General features: G+C 63.2%; 3 protein-coding genes across 9 annotated transcripts in view; all 3 read right to left on the bottom strand.

The window, feature by feature from the left end:
• Nucleotides 1–174: 174 nt before the first annotated feature.
• Nucleotides 175–4,271, bottom strand: PIGS (phosphatidylinositol glycan anchor biosynthesis class S). Its single transcript, XM_027690787.1, has 12 exons — nt 4,211–4,271; nt 3,946–4,085; nt 3,758–3,869; nt 3,210–3,299; nt 2,983–3,074; nt 2,684–2,882; nt 2,261–2,403; nt 2,045–2,159; nt 1,650–1,795; nt 1,431–1,531; nt 862–1,072; nt 175–763 (listed from the first exon to the last, which is right to left on the bottom strand). The coding sequence occupies exons 1-12, from the start codon at nt 4,245–4,247 to the stop codon at nt 488–490; spliced, it is 1,662 nt and encodes a 553-aa protein (XP_027546588.1). The 5' UTR covers nt 4,248–4,271; the 3' UTR covers nt 175–487.
• A 509-nt stretch (nt 4,272–4,780) lies between these two features.
• On the bottom strand, nt 4,781–8,749 carry ALDOC (aldolase, fructose-bisphosphate C). The gene is made up of 9 exons (XM_027690789.1): nt 8,640–8,749; nt 7,605–7,727; nt 7,311–7,522; nt 7,164–7,218; nt 6,915–7,075; nt 6,323–6,406; nt 6,065–6,239; nt 5,782–5,981; nt 4,781–5,291 (listed from the first exon to the last, which is right to left on the bottom strand). The coding sequence occupies exons 2-9, from the start codon at nt 7,714–7,716 to the stop codon at nt 5,196–5,198; spliced, it is 1,095 nt and encodes a 364-aa protein (XP_027546590.1). The 5' UTR covers nt 7,717–7,727; nt 8,640–8,749; the 3' UTR covers nt 4,781–5,195.
• A 1,945-nt stretch (nt 8,750–10,694) lies between these two features.
• SPAG5 (sperm associated antigen 5) overlaps nt 10,695–17,058 on the bottom strand; it is an 8,696-nt gene continuing 2,332 nt past the window's right edge. For 5 of the 7 annotated variants that reach the window (XM_027691139.1, XM_027691142.1, XM_027691140.1 and 2 more), the window contains 22 exons: nt 16,894–17,058; nt 16,619–16,811; nt 16,159–16,278; nt 15,935–16,027; nt 15,684–15,818; nt 15,293–15,412; nt 14,984–15,076; nt 14,687–14,821; nt 14,494–14,587; nt 14,316–14,409; nt 14,148–14,229; nt 13,592–13,725; nt 13,117–13,282; nt 12,809–12,983; nt 12,627–12,698; nt 12,360–12,483; nt 11,973–12,084; nt 11,680–11,760; nt 11,450–11,593; nt 11,229–11,303; nt 10,964–11,044; nt 10,695–10,871 (listed from right to left, as the gene is read on the bottom strand). The exon at nt 16,894–17,058 ends at the window's right edge or, in 3 of these variants, runs on beyond it. In XM_027691139.1, coding sequence (XP_027546940.1) covers nt 10,752–10,871; nt 10,964–11,044; nt 11,229–11,303; nt 11,450–11,593; nt 11,680–11,760; nt 11,973–12,084; nt 12,360–12,483; nt 12,627–12,698; nt 12,809–12,983; nt 13,117–13,282; nt 13,592–13,725; nt 14,148–14,229; nt 14,316–14,409; nt 14,494–14,587; nt 14,687–14,821; nt 14,984–15,076; nt 15,293–15,412; nt 15,684–15,818; nt 15,935–16,027; nt 16,159–16,278; nt 16,619–16,811; nt 16,894–17,058 — 2,608 coding nt within the window. In that variant the 3' untranslated portion in view covers nt 10,695–10,751. The remainder of the gene's footprint in view (nt 10,872–10,963; nt 11,045–11,228; nt 11,304–11,449; nt 11,594–11,679; nt 11,761–11,972; nt 12,085–12,359; nt 12,484–12,626; nt 12,699–12,808; nt 12,984–13,116; nt 13,283–13,591; nt 13,726–14,147; nt 14,230–14,315; nt 14,410–14,493; nt 14,588–14,686; nt 14,822–14,983; nt 15,077–15,292; nt 15,413–15,683; nt 15,819–15,934; nt 16,028–16,158; nt 16,279–16,618; nt 16,812–16,893) is intronic. The other 2 variants (XM_027691141.1, XM_027691143.1) reach the window with 1 other exon arrangement.

The raw sequence follows: 17,058 nt of genomic DNA, 5'->3' as shown, positions 1-17,058 counted from the left end.
GTAAACCTGTCCCGTAATATAATACCCATAAGGCAGGAGCAACCCCACAAAATAATACCCTTAAGATAGGAGTAACCCCACAAAGAAATTCATGGGGGCAGGAAAGCTGGGCCAGGGGAAGGCAGGGCAATAGATATCCCCCCCTCCCCAGATGGCTCATGGAGGTTCACAAAGCCCCACACCAGCCCCCCCGCACAACAGGGGGTTATTTATTTACACAGCAGCTTGTTCTGAACACAGTACAGGGCTGGGGGTGCACACAGGGAGCCCCCTCCCTCTCCTCTCTGCCTTTCTGGGGAAGGACACCCCGATTGAGATCATCTCTCACTCCCCAAAACAGCCTCTTTTCCCACTCCTGCACCCTGGCCACAGCAGACCCAAGCCAAGCTGCCAGGCCTGGCCTTGACACTTTCCTGGGCCACGAGTCTGTGAGAACACACCCCACGAGGTGGGGACAGCCCCAAGGCAGGGCACCAGTGCCATGGGCTCAGTCCATCTTGGTGGGCTCCTTCTTACGCTGCCTGGTCTCCCGGACAATCTTGGCCAGTGACAGGAGAATGGGGACAGCCATGGGCAGGAAGAGCGGGATGTAGATGGCAAATTTCTGATCGTCAGGGAAGTAGAGGAGATGGAGAAGAGATGGGTCAAAGAAGGCCCGTTCCGAGGAGGTGACGGCCTCCTTGCTGGCCTGGAAAGCCGAGTGCAGGTGGCCCATGGCCAGCTTGGCCACAGCAGTCTGCACTGAGGCCACTGCTCGGTACACCTGTGAGGGAATAATGCCAAGGGTCAGTCCCTGGCCATGGAGGACCACAGGGACACCCAGCCCCCTCCACTGCCCACCTCAGGGTGCCCCAGCCCTACCTCAGAGGCAACATCATCCTTGATGACAATGTTCCCGATCTTGTCCAAGAGCTGGGCCAGTGAGGTCAGTGTGGTGGACACAGTGGCAATGTTCTCCACAGTGTGGGCCCAGAGCAGGTGGTCCAGTTCCCAGTCGGCCAGCCCCTCATTCCCTGGGCTTTCCAGCAGGAACTCGGGGGGCACCTCTTCCCGAGACAGCCCAAAGAGTAACCTGGGAGTAGAGGGGAAGGTCCCAGCCCACATCACAAACTTGCATTTCCACAAGCTCCCTGCTCTTATTCCCTGCTATGTTCAGTACCTATCCTGCTTAATTGTCTCCTGGGTTTGGGGCAGGACAAGCAAACCCTCCTACCTTAAGAGATGGGAGATGTGCCAGCACTCCTGGCCATGGAGCAGTGATGGCCAGTAGCCAGCACCTCAAAGGCCACGAAAAGCCACCTTCAGCCTTCCAAAGCCCACAGTGTGAGAAGCAAATGAGCTGCTTGGGTCCAGCCTGCTCTGACCCCACTGATTTCCACATGGGCCAGGAGAGCACAGAGAGGTACAGGGAGAGAAGAGAGCATCCTCACCGGAGCTGGGCCAGGAAAACCTCCATGACTCGTGCCATGTCCACGTCCACGTGCAGCGGGAGAGAGGCTTGGGGGGAAGCAGGGGCTTCAACGTTGTAAACCTGCAGGAGAGCATGTCAGTGAGGCACAGCTGGAGCCTCGGGGTTGGCAGGGTCACCAGCTGGGAACGGGGAGCCACCACCTTGTCCAAGCACTGCCAGCACCCCCATGGTCCCGTACCATGATGCCGCCCCAGCGGGGGCTGTGGAAGGCGTTGGTGCTCACTGGGGCTCCGTCCTTGTCGTGGATGTACAGGGGGGAGTGGGAGCGCTCTGGCACATACAGCAGGAAGTTCAGCACGGGGTAGAGTGAGGCAGCGCTGGAGCCTGCAGTGGGACAGAGTCAAAGAACTCTCCTGGCCAGCAGAGACAGCAAGAGCAGCCCAGAGCCCAGCTCCTCCTTCACAGCCAGCCCCAAGCAGAACTGCCACACTGGCAGGTCTCAGTCACCCTTGCTCCCATCCAGAGCTGGCAGGGAAAAAGGGCACAGGCCACAGGCATAGCTGTCCCCTCTCCCTCAGCAGAGCCAGGTCCCGTGAGGCAGATTTCAGTGAGCCACACGAGCATGGTGCTCACCCAGACGAGCCTCCACGGGGTTGATGACGTGTGGGAGGCTGTGAGCACTCAGGAGAAAGCTGGAAGATTCCTTGTCATAGCGTGGTGTCACTCCTAGGACGGCATAGTACAGGATCTGCGGGCACACAAGGGACACGTTGCTGGCAGAGAAGCGCGTCCCAGGGCACCCGGGGAGCCCAGGCCTGGGCTCTCCCCACTGCCTCTCCCAGCCCTCACCTGTGAGTCCACAGAGAAGTTGGCCACCAAGCTCAGTCTGTCCAGGACGGGCTTCACGTAGCGGTTCACGGCCCCCTCGATGTCCCAGTCCACGGCGTGGGACTTGGGGTCGGGGTTCAGCAGGCTGAAGGTGATCTCATACCCTGCCAAGGACCCACGGCCTGTGAGGCACCAGCACAGCCAGCACCGTCACAGAGCTCCCCAGAGCAGCAGGATCTGACCCCTCCTCCCTGGCCTGCCCCAATGCGGGGTCACACACCAGTGCCCCATCACAGCAATCACAGCACAAACCCTGCCCCAGAGACACTGCAAAGGGAAGACCCCGAGGTCTGTTAGTCCAGAAGACACGCAGGGACGCTACGAGTGGAGCAGAGAGGGGATCTCCCCCAGGGACAGCGGGCTTTCCCCAGGTCAGGTCCGTACCCAGGCTGGATTTCAGGGAGCGCCGTGCATCAGGGCTGAGCCGGCTGTCAGGCACACGGTCCGAGAGGGCGGCGGCGATGGAGGTGGCCGTGAAGGACATCACCTGTGTCACCTGCTGGAGGCGGGCGTGGAGGGCAGCCAGGCCCCCCTCGGCCCTCACTAGGGCGCTGCGGTGCCTCCCCACATAGACACTGGTGCCCTGGGGAATGGGCAGGAGAACACCTCAGTGCCACCCGTGACAGCCACCTGTGACACGTCCCTCCCTCCAGGGCACCTCTGAAGGGTGAAGCACCTCCTACCTGAGGCAGGAGAGAGGAGGTTTCAGGGACCACGTACATGGTCAGGCAGCCCATCGAGATGTCCTGCAGCGGGTGCAGAGCAGCGTCAGCCTCTGGGGAACACAGAGTCATCAGCAGGGCTGGGAATTTCACTCCAATCCCCACTCTGAGACACAGCAAAGTGTGCCCTCTGCTCAGCAATGATGAGGTGCTCAGCACCTCTCCTCACCAGTCCCTTGCTCCAGTACCTCGTGCAGTGGCCGCAGCCAGAGCTGCCTCTTCCTGGGCCGTGGTGGCCCGATAGGCCATCTTGTAGCGGGCTGTGACGCTGGTTCTCACTACAGGGGGATAAAGCTGAATGAATCTGCTAATCCTGGTCCCCAGCCCCTCAGAGGTGGCTCAGAGGGACAAGGTGCAACCCCAGGAGGACACATGCCACAAGGTCCTTTGGGCACCAGCTGGTGACCCATCATGGCACGTGGCATCAGCTGGTCAGTGCAGGCAGCAGCACAGCTCCCCATCACCCAGGCACATCCCACCCTTCCAGGGCTCCATCGTCCACATCCCCAGGGAGAGAAGCTGGTCCTTTCCCTGCAGCACACTGTAGACCTCTGCTCCCTGCACTGCCGGCTCAGGGCAGAATCGTGCTGGTGAACGTGGGTTTGGGGTCTGGGGAGCTCCGGGCTGCCCGGGAGAGAAGCTAGGAGCAGGCTCGGACCCCTCGGGGAAGAACGAGGGTACCCAGGAAGGACAGATGGGGCAGGGACAGCCAAGGGGGGGCGGGGGCGTCTCTCACGGTTCACGGAAATCTTCATCTCCTGCACGTCCCTGAACGGCAGATGGCTCGGTAGGTCCTCGGGCACGGACCCCGGGCTGAAGACCACGGCGACGGGCACGACCAGCTGAACCTGCACAGTGGCAGCGTCAGCGCGGGCCCACGAGCCCCTCGAGCTCCCACCGGCCCCGGCCCCTCCCGGCACTCACCGGCTGCTGGCCCAGCCCGTCGATGTCCGCGTAGGGCAGCGCGGCGCGGTAGGTCTCGGTCGTTCTCCACCACAGCGGCAGCCCCAGCACCACGGCGATTGCCGCGAAGGACAGGGCGGCGCGCCGGCCCCGCGCCCGCTCTGCAGGGACGGCACTTCAGCACCGGCCCGGCTCCCTGCGGACCGGAGCCGGGGGACCGGGACCGGGACCGGGACCGGGACCGGGAGACAGCGAGCGAGCGCCAGACCGCCAACCCCGCCAGTACCTGCTTCATCCGCCGCCATCGCCGCCGCCGCCGCCATTTTCACTTCCTGGTCCGGCCGGGGGGCGTGGCCTGCGCCCAGCCAAGCCACTCAACGCTCGCTATGCCCAGGGTAGCCAATAGGCGCGGAGTGCGCCGCTCTGCGGCACAGACGGGCGGGCAGAAAAACCAATCAGACCATGTTCCGGCCCTGGGGAGGCGGGCCTTGCGCTCTACGAGTGCCGCGGAGGGACACGCGGTATTGCCGCGTGCGCGGGGGTTATGGGGGGGAGCCTCCGGTGCAACGTCAAGCACCGGGACTGGGAGAGGGGAGGACACGGGGACTGGGGAGGAGGGGCTGCTCGAGGGCTCCTCACCCGCCCCGTGGCCCATAGGGACAGCCTAACCACCCCCGCGCCGAGCTCACAGAGCCTCCCGATGGCTGTGGGTGGGCTGAGACCGGGCACAGCTCATTGCACCAGTGAGCACAACAGGCTGCGGGAGGTGCCTGGAGCGGGCGGGGGTCCTGGACAGCCCGGAATGGGGCAGCTCGTGGTTCCCGGGCACCCCGCGGCGAGGAAGGAGGCGGCGCAGCGCTGTCTCTACCATTTATTCGTTGTTAGGCTATTTGGTACACGGGGTGCACACACGGCGAACACAACACAGGCGCCCCCGAGGGCGGCGGCGACCAGGACTGCAAAGCTACGGCAGGGCAGGGGCACCCCCAGGCCTCCCCTCCTGCCCCCCCACGCGGCCTTGCCCTAATCCCCCCTCACTGCCCGGCCGGAGCCCCCTGCCAAAGGGGCACCCGGGTGGCTCCCTGCAGGGCCCGGGGGGAACCCGGACCCCCCACTTCAAGCGCGGGTGCGGCAGCGTGGGGCCGGCCCGCGGGGCGCTCCCCTTCCCCTCCCCGCGTGGTGGCTCCCCTGGGTGGCTGGGGTGGAAGCGGGGTGTGAGCGGTGGCGGGGACGGGGCCAGGGCGGGGGCCGGCAGGGTGCCCGGCCAGGGCTCAGTACGCATGGTTGGCCACGTAGAGGGACTGCCCGGCGGCCCCCGAGTCGTCCCCGCTGCCCTCGTACTTGCCAAGTGCCGCCAGCCCGTTCACCTGTGGGGAAAGGAAATGTCAGTGGTTCCCCCCCCCTTGGGGTGTGGCCCTTGGGGTCTCCCAGTCCCTGGGGTCATAGCCTTTGGCATCCCCCTCCCACAGGGACAAGGCTCTTGGTGTCCCCCATCTCACTGGGCTCAACCCTTGGTGTCCCACATCATCCCACAGCTGATCTGGTCCTTGGCACCCCCCACTCCCCTACTGGGGACACAGCCCTCACTGTGCCCCATGGAGACAGTACTGTCACCTCCTCAGGGACTATGGTCCTTGGCATCCCTTGTCCCATGAGGCACAGTCCTATCACCCTGTGGGACACGGTCCTCAACATCCTCCCCTCCATGGGTTCACAGCCCTCGGCGTCCCCACCATCCTGGGGGATACAGCCCCCTCTATCTCTCCACCACCCCATGGTGGCACAGCCCTTGGTGTCCCCACCACCCCAGGGGACGCAGCCCTCAGTACCCCTTCCCAGGAGGGCCACCCCCATCACCTCTGCACGCTTGACAAACTCCTCGGTGGCGGCGTCGGCGTTGTCCCTCTGCCCACGCCAGGCGCTGAGCGCCGACGCCTGCAGCGCCCGCCCGTAGGAGAAGGTGAGGGCCCATGGCCGCACCAGTGGGCACGTGTTGATGGCATTGAGGTTGATGGAAGCCTCCTCCTCACTCTGACCCCCAGACAGGAAAGTGACACCTGCAGAGAGCAGAGTTATGGCACTGGGCAGGGGGACACAGGCCATCCCCCTCCTGGTCCCTGCCACATCCCAGGGCTGGTACCTGGCACGGCTGGGGGCACAGTGCGGCGCAGAGCGGTGACAGTGGCCATGGCAATCTCCTCAGGGCTGTATTTGGTGGGGCAGGAGTGCCCAGGGGTCACCATGTTGGGCTTCAGCAGGGTCCCCTCCAGGTAGACATGGTGATCGCTCAGTGCCTTGTAGACAGCTGCCAGCACCTGGGGAGGATGGGCAGTGTGGAGTCCCCCCAGCAGGACACAGCACAGCATGATGCCCACCCTGCTTCCACCCCACCACTCACCTTCTCCGTCACATACTGGCACCGCTTGAGATCGTGGTCACCATCAGGCAGGATCTCCGGCTCCACGATGGGCACGATGCCGTTCTGCAAACAGCAGGCAGATGCCGTCACGGTGATGTCCCTGGGCATCCCCCAGCCCCATGGCTGTGTGGGACAATGCCCACACCCAGGGAGCGATGCTCACCCCCAAGGCTCAACACCAAAACCCTTGCCAGCGATGTCCAGCCCCACGGGGGGATGCCCAGCCTGGGAGGGTCAATTCTTGACCCCATGGAGCAATGTCTGTGTTTGTGAGGTGATGCCCAGCCCCACAGAGCAATGCCTGGCCCCACGGACTGATGCCTGATCCCATGAGTGATGACCACCCCACGAGGCAATGCCCAGTAACCCACGTGAGGTGTTACCTCGCGCACGGGTCACGTCCCGCCCCACCCATGGGATGATCCCCAGGGGTCATCAATGCACAGGGTCAATGCTGAGCCTCACGGATCTGTGCCCGCCTCCATGAGGCAATACCTGCCCACGCAGGTTAATACCCATCCTACAGGTCACTGCCCACCCCGTGGGGCGATGCCTGGCCCCACACACAGACCTGCTGGCAGATGCTGGCGTAGCGGGCCAGGACGTTGGCGTTCTCCATGATGGCGAGCACAGAGGGGGTGTGCTCACTGATCTTCAGCACGCAGCGCCACTTGGCAAAGTCAGCCCCATCCTTCTTGTACTGGGCACAGCGCTCCCACAGCCCATCCAGACCTGCCGGGCAGTGCATCAGCCCCACAGCCCCAAACCCATGGCCCCAAACCTCCCAGCCCCGGCCCCATCCCCTGCCCGCTCTACCTACCCTGTGTGGTGGTCTCGCCATCTGTCCCAGCCAGTGGCACAACACCCTTGTCCACCTGTGGAGTGAGGGGAAGGCGGTGCTGAGCCCCCACCAGCACCCTCCAAGCACCCTCAGCACCCCACAAACCCACCGGACATCCCCCCACACCTTGATGCCCACAACGATGCCCTTGTCCTTGATCATCTGGACGAAGGGGGTGCCATCATCAGCCTTCTGGTACATGGTCTCGTGGAAGAAGATGACCCCCCCGATGCATTTCTTCACCCGGCTGTCGGCGCTGAAGAGGATCTGGCGGTACAGCCGGCGGTTCTCCTCCGTGTTCTCCACCCCAATCTGGTTGAGGCGCTTTGCCATGCTCCCTGAGGGCACCCAACAACCTCGTCAGCCTCCAGGGTGGGGAAAAGGGGTGGCGGGGCAGATCCCCCCTTCCCCCAAACTGACCTACAGACTCATCGGCTGCCAGGATGCCCTTCCCGGGGGCCACGATCCGCAGCGCGATGTCCGACAGCTCCTTCTTCTGCTCGGCCGTGAGCGCGGGGTGTTGGTGCGTCATGGTGGCGGTGGCTGCGAGCGCACGGGGACTGAGTCACGCACCACCGGGGCGGCTCCCGAAACCACACGTACCCCCCTCCTGCGGGGACCCGGGACCCTCCACGGGGCTGGGACCCCCGCCCCACCGGTCAGGGGGTGTTGTGTAAGCCTCGTGGCGGGTATTCGTGGAGGATGCCGGGCAGTTCCCAGCCATTTTGCTGCCTTGCCAGCCCGCCCCCAGCCCAGCCATCTTGAGGGAGCGCAGCTCCGCGGGGACCGGGGCAGGGCCCCGAGGGCATGGGGATGGGGATGAGGGTACCCTGAGGCCGGGAATATCCCGCGGAGGATAGAAACAGCCCGGGGATGGGGATACCGGGGGGCCGGAAATACCCCGGGAAAGAGGGAAGAAGAGACCCCAGAGAGGCACTACCTGCGTCTGGCGGTACCCGGGGCTTGGGGGACGCCGGAGATGGCGATACCCCAGGGCCGGGGATACCCCGCGGAGAAGTACGCGGGGCATGGCGATAACCCGGAAGAACGGAAATATCCCGGGAATGGGGAACGGGGAGACGCCGGGGGCACAAGCCGGGGATGGGAGTACTCGGAGTTTGGGGTACCCCAGGGACGGCGATAGCCCGAGGCTGGCGCCGTCGCGGGGCCAGTGATGCCCCTCGGGGCAGCGCATTCCCCGGCCGGCACCATCGGGGCTCGAGCTCCGCCAGCGCACGGGAAGTCTCCGGGGTCTCCCTGATCCCCCAACACCCCCATGTTCGGGGGTCCCTCTGCCCTGGAGCCCCCCAGCCCTGCACAACCCCCGGGGATGCCGCACGGAGACATCCCGGAGGCTCGGCGGGGCTGCCGCCTCCCGCCGCCGGCGTCCCCCGGCTGCCTCCCGGCAGCTCCCCCCAGCCCCCCGGCTCCCCCCGACCCCCGGCTCCCCCGTACCGTGTAGGGCGGCGGCGGCGGGCGCGAACTGCGGGCTGCGAGCTCCGGCCCCCCGGTAAATGTGGCTGCGATGCCGCAGAGCTACGTGACCGGCGGGGCGGCACCGGGCGGGACCGGCCCCCGGGCCCGCCTCCCGCCGCCCCCGCCCCCGCCGGCCACAATCCCCCCGCCAGGGTCGTGCTTCCTCCCCCCCCCGCCGGCGACAACCCCCGCGCTGGTTGGGACCCCAGGGTGACAACCCCGGGCTGGGGACTCTGTTGTACCTCCTCTTTGCAGCCCCTCGCTGATGATGGGGACCCCTATGTGCTCCACACACACACACAGCCCGGGGACACAGCTGAGTCACCCCCTGCCATGGGCAGGGCCTCCCATGCCACACAGGCACCCCACTGTGCCACCACCAGTTGCTGCTGGAGACCCTTCTGTCCCACTGACCCCTGCCTGGTTATGGGCAGGGATCTTGTCTGCCACCCCCTTGCTGCTGCTGGGGACCCACTGTGCCCCCCTTGTGCCACTGCCAGCTAGGGGCAGCGACCTCCTGTGCCACCCCCAGGCTGAGGAAACCGCTGTGCCCCCCTATTTACACTACCAGCTCAGAACAGAGACCTTCCCCTCATTACCTCTGGGCCAGGGACCCCCCGTGCCCCCCCAGGCTGGGGTCACTTTGCCACCCCACTGTTAATGCTCCAGACACACCAGCTGGGTCACCTCTGCAAACAGGGGCCAAGCCCCAGCAGTGCTGAGCCCCAGACCCCCCAGGACAGGGTGGGGGCACTCACTGGAGACCAGCCTCCCTAAACAACCGCCTGGAACCAGCACAGGGACAATACCAGTGTCCCCACTCACCCTATGGGGACAGCTGCCAGGGCCTCGCTGTGCTGAATCCCGCCGTAAAAGGAGGGCTCAGCCACCCCGCGTGGCCCTAATCCAGGGAAAGGAGCACATTTCTCCGTGCATCACAGAGCCGGGAGCCCCCACTGCCAGCCTCTCATCTTGGGGGGCCATACCCGCCCTCCCTGCAGCCAGCGGGGTCACAGCCAGAGCAGGGAGGGAGGTGACGCCAGGGAGAAGCGAGTGCTGCTTCCCCACGGGCCACCCACGCACCTGGGAAGCAGAGGCACAGTCCCAAACACCTCCATTTCCCAGGGAAAACACCTCAATTCCCTGGGGAAATCAGGGTGTCAGCATCCAGGGTATCATGGTCCCTGCCTCGCACAGAGCACCAGGGCTGTGGCAGAGGGCAGGGGAAGGTGATTCCCTCCCCTTGGGCAGGAGAAACAGACCATTAAAAACCAGAACACTTGTTAGAGTGCTGCTATTTTGGGCCATCGCAGGGGAGGGAGGTGCCATGTGGTCCCCACGGTGGTGGGGAGCATCCTTGTGGTCGGGAACACCGGGATGGGGATCCCGCAGGAGCTGCCCTAGCAGGGAAGGAGGGAGGTGAGGTTGGAGCTGTGCTGGGAGCAGGGGAGCCCCTAAAGGGAGCCCCCCTCCATGCAGCAGCGGGGGCCAAGGGGGGGGTTGGGAGCAGGAGCTGGCAGAGCTCCCAGCACTGGCTGAGCCATGGGATGCTGCCTGCTGGAGCCATGCTGGGCAGGGGAAATGTCTCTGTGCAACAGGCGTGTGCCCACAGCCCCATGATGGGGTGCAGGATCCAGCCTCTAGAACCATCCTGACACAACAGGCATGTGCCCACAACCCCACGATGGGGGTGTGCAGGATCCAGATGATCCCGGTGGAGGGGGAAGGAGGAGGGGGGTCGCAGAGGGAATCTAGGGCAGGAGGAGGAGGGGGGAGCCGGGGAGGGAAGCTGGCTCAGCCCGGGCAGTCCGGCTGCTGCCGAGGCCGCAGGGTGGGAGCCTGGGGAATGCAGCGCCTCATTGAGAGCAAGCACTGGCAGCGGGGGATGTGGCCCCTGCCAAGAAGGAGAGGCCCTGGGGTGGCAAGGAGCTGTGCCCAGGGCCCCGTGACGGAACAGGAGCAGCCGGCACAGGCTGGACAATTTGTCCCCACCCAGAGCACCAGGAGCTTCCTGAATCCACACACCAGGCAGGGTAAACACCAACAAAACTTTATTCAATAAACAACTACAACATTAAGAAAAGTTTTAGGCTAGGGGTTTTGGGGCAGTGGCTCAGCAGCTTCCTTGCTGGCTGGTTTCAGGCCCAGGTACCACAGCAGGCTCTGGAACTCCTGGCAGACCATTGCCACCTCAGGGACAGCTGACAGGACCTGGGGACAGCAGAAGCATTAGTGAGTGTTTGGGATGGGAGGTGGTTTTACTGCAGTCACAATAAGGGGGAGCAATGAACCATAAACCTCACCTCTTTCATCTTCTCCTTCATCTCCTCGTGGGTCCTCAGCTCTTTCATGTGCTCTTTCTGGACATCACGGAGCATCGCTTCCTGCAGTGGGAGATGCCTGTCAGGAGCCTGCTCCAAACCTGGGCAGGGATGAGCCCAAAAGGGAGAGGGGAGCCCTGCCCATGTCAGGGGGGTTGGAACTAAATGATCTTTAAAGGTCCCTTCCAACACAAACCATTCTGATTCTATGACTGGCACCAAGGCAGCCCCTTGGGGCTCTCCATACCTGCGCCAGGCACTTGTCATAGAGCAGCCGTTTCTCATCCCGTTTTTCCAGGAGCAGCAGCCGCAGTTTATCCACCTGCAAAAGGAGTGAGCACTGCTGAGATCACTGTTGGGAAAGAGCCCTGGGATAGGGGGTGTTGCAGGGAGCAAAGTTTGGAGAGCTCTTCTTGTCCAGGGCGGGGTTGGTGACATGAGGAGTCCTCAGCAGCCTCCTGGCCTCACCTCCTGCCGCAGCCAGACCCGGTCCTGGACATGGGCAGTGTCCACCTTGGGCTCCTTCTCCCGCATCTCCTCCCACAGCACCTTGGCCTCCGTCTCTGCACGCTGGAGCGAGCGCTTCAGCTGGGAGACCTCTTCCTTCAGCATCTGTGGGGGGAGAGGAGTTGCTGAGAGGGGTCCTGGGACCAGCAGCCCCCCCCGGCGTGCAGCCCAGCTGTGCCCCCGTCACACACCGTGACTTCCCCACTCTTGTCAATGAGTTTCAACATCTTCTCTTCCTGCTGTTTCACCACGTCCTGCAGCTCCTTCTCACTCTGCAAGGGAGGAAGAAGCAGTGTCAGGCAGTGCCCGGCCCTGAACAACCCCAGCACCCTGTGGGGAAGAGGGTTTTCTCGTGTTCAAGAAGGTCAGACGAGCCAGGAGCACCCATGGGGCATCACCAGATTTCTCCGTGTCCTAGATCAGCGCCCGTCCCAGTTCGGCTCTGCCCTGGGGTGAGCGCTGGCCCACTTCTGGCACAGCTCACCTCGATCTTGGTCCTCAGTGTCTTGTTCAGCTTGGCAATGGTGGCAGCCTGGGCATCCATCTTCTCCTGGTTCTCCTCTGTCACCATCTCCAGACGGAGCTGCAAGTCAGAACTGGGAGAGGACAGTGGTGGTGAGCGGCTGGGGATCACACCAGAGCACAGCACCAGGTACCAAACCCCTTTCTGGGCATCCCATCAGCCCCATGGTGTGAGAAGACAACTGTCCAAACCCAGCCAGCTGGAAAAAGCCCATCTAGCCATGGCAGGAGAGGTCTAATCCAGAGCTGGGGTGAGAGGCAGACACAGGCAGGCTGCCTGCAGGAGAGACCATGCCCAGGAGAGGGATGCCCCTGTCTGGCCTTTGATGTGAGCCCCTGCTGAACTCACATCTCCTTCTGCAGTGCCTTGAACTCGCTCTGCTCCAGCTCTTGGATGCGGAAGCTCAGCATGGCAAGGTTGGAGACCACAGCTTTCAGCTCTTTCACGCTCTCCAGCAGACTCTCCTCAGGATCTGGAGGCAGGGAAGAGCCTTGTGAGCGGCATAGAGGGACATCAGCCACAGGGGACACAGAGTAAGGCATGCCTGCTCATCGCTCTCTGCAGCAGCACTGCAGTTTTGCAGCAGGGTCCAGGGCATGGTGATAGCCCCAATACCTTCTGGCTTTGGTGTGGATGTGAGTTTGTCCTTGGCAACAGCACTCCCACCTCTGGTGGTTTCATTGGCATCTGCGAGAGGAGAGGACAGAGGCTGTGCCCAGCCCTGCACATCCCCCAGCATGGGAGGGAGCCATCCCCATCCTCATGCCCCAAAACCCAGGCAGGGGGTGCCAGCCCACCTTTTCCTGACATGGCTTTCAGGACGCTGCCCACAAAGGAGCTGCCGGCGCAGTGTGGGGTGCGGTGTGCTGGCGTGCGGAAGGCAGGGGTCCAGGCACGCCGGGGTGTCTGCCAGCCTGTGGCCCGCCCTCCTGGGGTCCAGGCTTTGCTTCTTGATGGGGCATCATCGTTATCCTTCAGAGGGGAAGAAGAGCACAGCACCAGAGTGCAGCTTGTGACTGCCCCAGCAAGCATGGGGGTCTGGAAGTTACGCCATGGAGAGGCACTGGTGTGTGACTGCCCCTTGTCTCCAGCACAAGGTTCCTACCTGCTCTTCTAGAGCGGCCTTGAGGCAGTCAGCGAGCTCCTGCAGCCGTGTGTGGCACTCTGCAATGTCCTTGGAGCACCAGGAAACTTTGCTCCTCTTCATCTGCACATTGAGGAGCTCGGCCTTGGTGCTCTCTACCTCCTTGCTCAGGGCAGCCTGCTCTTCCCTATGGGATGGCATCAGCCTCAGCAGGAGCAGCATATTCCCCCTCCTTGATGTGGGAAGGGGACATTTCCCATGCCAGCCTCTCACCATGAACCAGCAATGGTGCAAATCCTACAGATTTGGGAAGCTTATCCCGAGATGGGGTCTCTGCTGGGCTTCTCCAAGTGTCTCCCACCCACCTGGACAACCACACTTGGCTGGGGCAGAAATGACCATAGCCATGGCCCCCTCTGTCTCCCCCACCCCCCAGGAAGGGCTTGATTTCCTAAAAATAGAGGGGTTCAAGTGGAGGTGGTGAGTGGGGCAGTACCGCAGGCGTTGGTGGGAATCCACCAGCTTCTCGTGCTGCAGGGTACGCTCCTGCAGAGTGGCCTGTGTGGAGTTCAGCCTGGCCTCCACCTCCAGCAGCTGCATGCGGGACATGTTGTTCTCCTGATCGAGGAACTGCAAGAGAATGGAGGGACATGGCCATGAGCAGCCAAAGGGAGACCCAGAGGGGCGCATTGGGACCCCCAGCACAGACCCTCCCCTGCCTCAGGGTGCTGTTTCCAATCAAGGGCAGCTTTATCCCAGCAGATAACTCCTGGAAACCAGCAGTTTACTGGGGACATAGGACAGGCTGGGAGATGGCTCCATGCCTGCAGGGGAAAATTATCTCCAAGAGCTGCCCAGCCCCCTCCCGGGGAATCACCCGATGGGCAGGATGAAAAGCTGTGCTACGTGCGGGATGTCAACCCGCCCTCGAGGGCTCATCCCCCCTCTGCAGGAGGGCTAATCCCGCTCCTGGCCGGTTGCCAGCATTCTGGAGAGGCCATTATGGGGGCCAGCAGCACTTGACAGTGCGGGCAGGGTCAGGCAGCTCCTACCTCCCGCCACTCGGTGGCCTCCAGCAGCTCCTGGCACAGCTCATCACGCCTCCCCTTCAGGGTCTTGTTCTCCTGTGCCAGCCTATGGGGAGGGGATGGAGTCAGGGAGTGCTGCATTTTGGGGGCAAGGGGTGAGAAGGGGCTCAGAACCCCAGGGCTCAAACCCACTCATCCAGCTTCTCCTGCTGCTTCTTGTTTTCCTGCTGCAGTGCATCCCGCTCCTGTTCCACACTGGCCAGATTTGTCATCACGGAGCTCAGGTCTGCAAGGAACAGAGCCGTCAGTGCAGAAGGACAGGGGCAGTGGGGATGGGGCAGCTACAAACCCCCATGTCACCCACCCCTACCTGTTGTAAGGCGTGAGTTGGCGACCGTCAGCTGCTCCAGCTGAGCCTCCGCATTCTGCAGGGCCATCGAGGTCTCCTGCAGCTGGTGAGACACCTGTGGGGGCACAGTGCTTGTTTTAGGCTGCTCCTCCCCATGGGGTGCCCCAAATCACCCTGTGCCTCGGACATCACTCAGCACCAGGCACCTCCCTACCTCCTCCTTGGCTTGAAGAGCTTCATCTGCTCGCTGCCTCTTGGCATCCCGCTCCTCCAGGCAGCCCCGCAGCTTGCTGGGCACACGCTCCAGCACGGCCTTGCACCGGGACATCAGGGACCTCACCTGCTCCCGCTGGGAAGGGAGACAGCACCGGGCAGCTCAGCATGGCACTGCCATGGCACTGGTGGCACTGCCCTGCTGTGTGACCAGGGACAGGTCTGCAGGCAGGCTGCTCATGGCACAGAGCACTGTCAGGGCAGCAAGGGGCTGAGCCCCCTCAGGGACACCCCTCACCTCCACACCCATGGCTTTCCTTTCCTTCTGCAGATTTTCAAAGGTGACATCTCTGATTTTCCGGAAAGCCTGAGCCTCGGCAGACAGGGATTTCTGTGGGGTAGGCAAGATGAGTCAGCGGTGCCATGGTGGAGAAGCAACATTTAATGGCCCCCGAGGCCAAATTTGCAGCAGCTTCCCAGCAGCAGCACCAGGAAACCTCCAGTGCACCCAAGCCCATCGCAGAGCATCACCAAGGACATGGGGATGCCCTTCCAGGCCCCAATCACCCAGGTGGGGGGCAGCTGGGGGTACCACCCCACTCAGTACCTGCAGGTCGATGGCCTCTGCTAGCAGGGTGCACAGCTCTCTCTGGGAGGCCAAGCTCTGGTCACGGGCACTGATCTGGGCACTGGCGTGGGCACGGAAGGCCTCCAGGAAGCGATAGCCCTGCAAAGGAGAGGATGCTGCCCCAGGCATGCTGCTGCATGAGGGGCCACTCCCAGGAGCCATCTCTGCATGTTGCACCAGCCTACGATTCCTGCTCCCAGCAGGACACAGCTCACACCAAAAACCCACCCAGAGAGCTCCATCTCCCCACGCAGCCACAGCACCCTTGGCCTTCCATAATGGGTTTTTCCCTTGGGATGCCAAGAGACCCTCACCCCCCATGCAAAGGCATGAACACAGGAGAGACTGCTCCCAAAAGCTACTCCTTTACCTCCTCCTTGGCTCGAAGGGCTTCATCTGCTCGCTGCCTCATGGCATCCCGCTCCTCCAGGCAGCTCTTCAGCTTGCTGGGCACTCTTTCCAGCATGGCCTTGCACCGGGACACCAGGGCCCTCACCTGCTCCCGCTGCAGAAGGAGACAGCACTGTGAGACACTGGGGACAGCTGCCGTGGGTGCTGGCAGCGCCAGCATCTCCCAAAACCCAGGGGAAAGGGGAACCAGACTGACACATGAGGGCTCACCTCCTGTGCGAGGGCTCCCTTCTCATCCTGCAATCTCTGAAAGGCGGCATCCACGAGGCCTCGGAACAGGAGGCGCTGGCTCCTCCAGGTGCTCTAGGGAAGGGACAAGGACACTGGAATTCCAGCAGCACTCCTGTAGCTGGCACAGACAGTCCCAGGCACATACGTGTGCCCTGCCCAGCTGAGACCCAGCACACTCATTGCACGCAGCCAGTGAGACACACCACGTTCTTGGCAGCCAGCTCCAGCTCCTGCTGCAGACCCTGCTCTGCTCCCCGCTGCCGCTGCAGGGCCACTGTTTTCTTCCACTGCTCGAGGTAGAGGTGGTGGTAAATCTCCTCCTCCTAAGGGCATCCAGCAGAGCAGAGAGGGCTTAGCACCAGCCCCACTTCACCCTGGGTCCAGCAAGCGCTGGTCAGCCATGACATCTTCCATCCTCCCTCTGCGTGTGCCAGGGATGTTTCCCCCCACAAGGGTTCAAATCCAGCAAACTCAGCGGGTTGATCCGGGCGTGATAATGCAGCAACCGGGCGCGTGATGCTGTGCTGCAGCAGCCCTGCTTTACTTCCACTCCACTGGGCTGAAGCCCAGCCGGGGTCACCGTCTCGCCAGCGGCACATAGGCACTGTCACGGCACCAAGGCTGCTGGGAACAGGGTGGCATCACCTCAGAGAGGACTCTTACCCCTTCAGGGCGGGTGATGTCCGTCTGTGTGATTGTGTCCCTCTGCTCAGCCGGCCCCACCCCAGGCACCAGCCGCTGGCTCCCCTGCAAGCCACGCAGCTGGAGCGCCAGGGCTTCGATGATGATGAGGGTGCTCTCCAGCCGCCCCTCCAGCTCTGCCCGTGGCAGGGTCTTCAGCTCCTCCCGGGGACAGCTGGGGACAGAGAGAGGACTTAGGGCAGGGACAGCCCACAGGTGCCACAGCCCCAGCCAGGGGAGTATGTCCTCATACTTACCGCCAGAGCAAGGAGTCTGTTTCAGTAGCACTGTCCTTGGCACAGAGCAGGCCTCCCCCAGATCTGTTTATGCTCCTTTCCCACAGGTCCTGGATGCTCATGAAGGTGCCGGCAACCCCGCTGGGCACAGGGGTCGTGCTGGTGCCAGTCACCACGCTGGGCACA

Source organism: Neopelma chrysocephalum, unplaced genomic scaffold, assembly GCF_003984885.1.
Source record: "Neopelma chrysocephalum unplaced genomic scaffold, ASM398488v2 Primary Assembly neopelma1_82, whole genome shotgun sequence".
In the NCBI taxonomy this organism is placed as follows: Eukaryota; Metazoa; Chordata; class Aves; order Passeriformes; family Pipridae; genus Neopelma; species Neopelma chrysocephalum.
The sequence above is the reverse complement of the archived record's forward strand: the minus strand, read 5'-3'. Positions and strand labels throughout refer to the sequence as shown.

Bases quoted from the DNA above. Each gene is read 5' to 3' on its own strand.
- PIGS (XM_027690787.1), bottom strand. From the start codon at position 4,247: ATGGCGGCGGCGGCGGCGATGGCGGCGGATGAAGCAG. The intron at 3,075-3,209 runs GTACTGGAGCAA...TGTGTTCCCCAG, and splicing joins GGCTGCGGCCACTGCACGAG to AGGCTGACGCTGCTCTGCAC. The intron at 1,796-2,044 runs GTGAGCACCATG...GTCCCACTGCAG, and splicing joins CCCCGTGGAGGCTCGTCTGG to GCTCCAGCGCTGCCTCACTC.
- ALDOC (XM_027690789.1), bottom strand. From the start codon at position 7,716: ATGACGCACCAACACCCCGCGCTCACGGCCGAGCAGAAGAAGGAGCTG. The intron at 7,523-7,604 runs GTCAGTTTGGGG...GGGTGCCCTCAG, and splicing joins GGCAGCCGATGAGTCTGTAG to GGAGCATGGCAAAGCGCCTC. The intron at 6,407-6,914 runs GTCTGTGTGTGG...TGCTGTTTGCAG, and splicing joins ACGCCAGCATCTGCCAGCAG to AACGGCATCGTGCCCATCGT.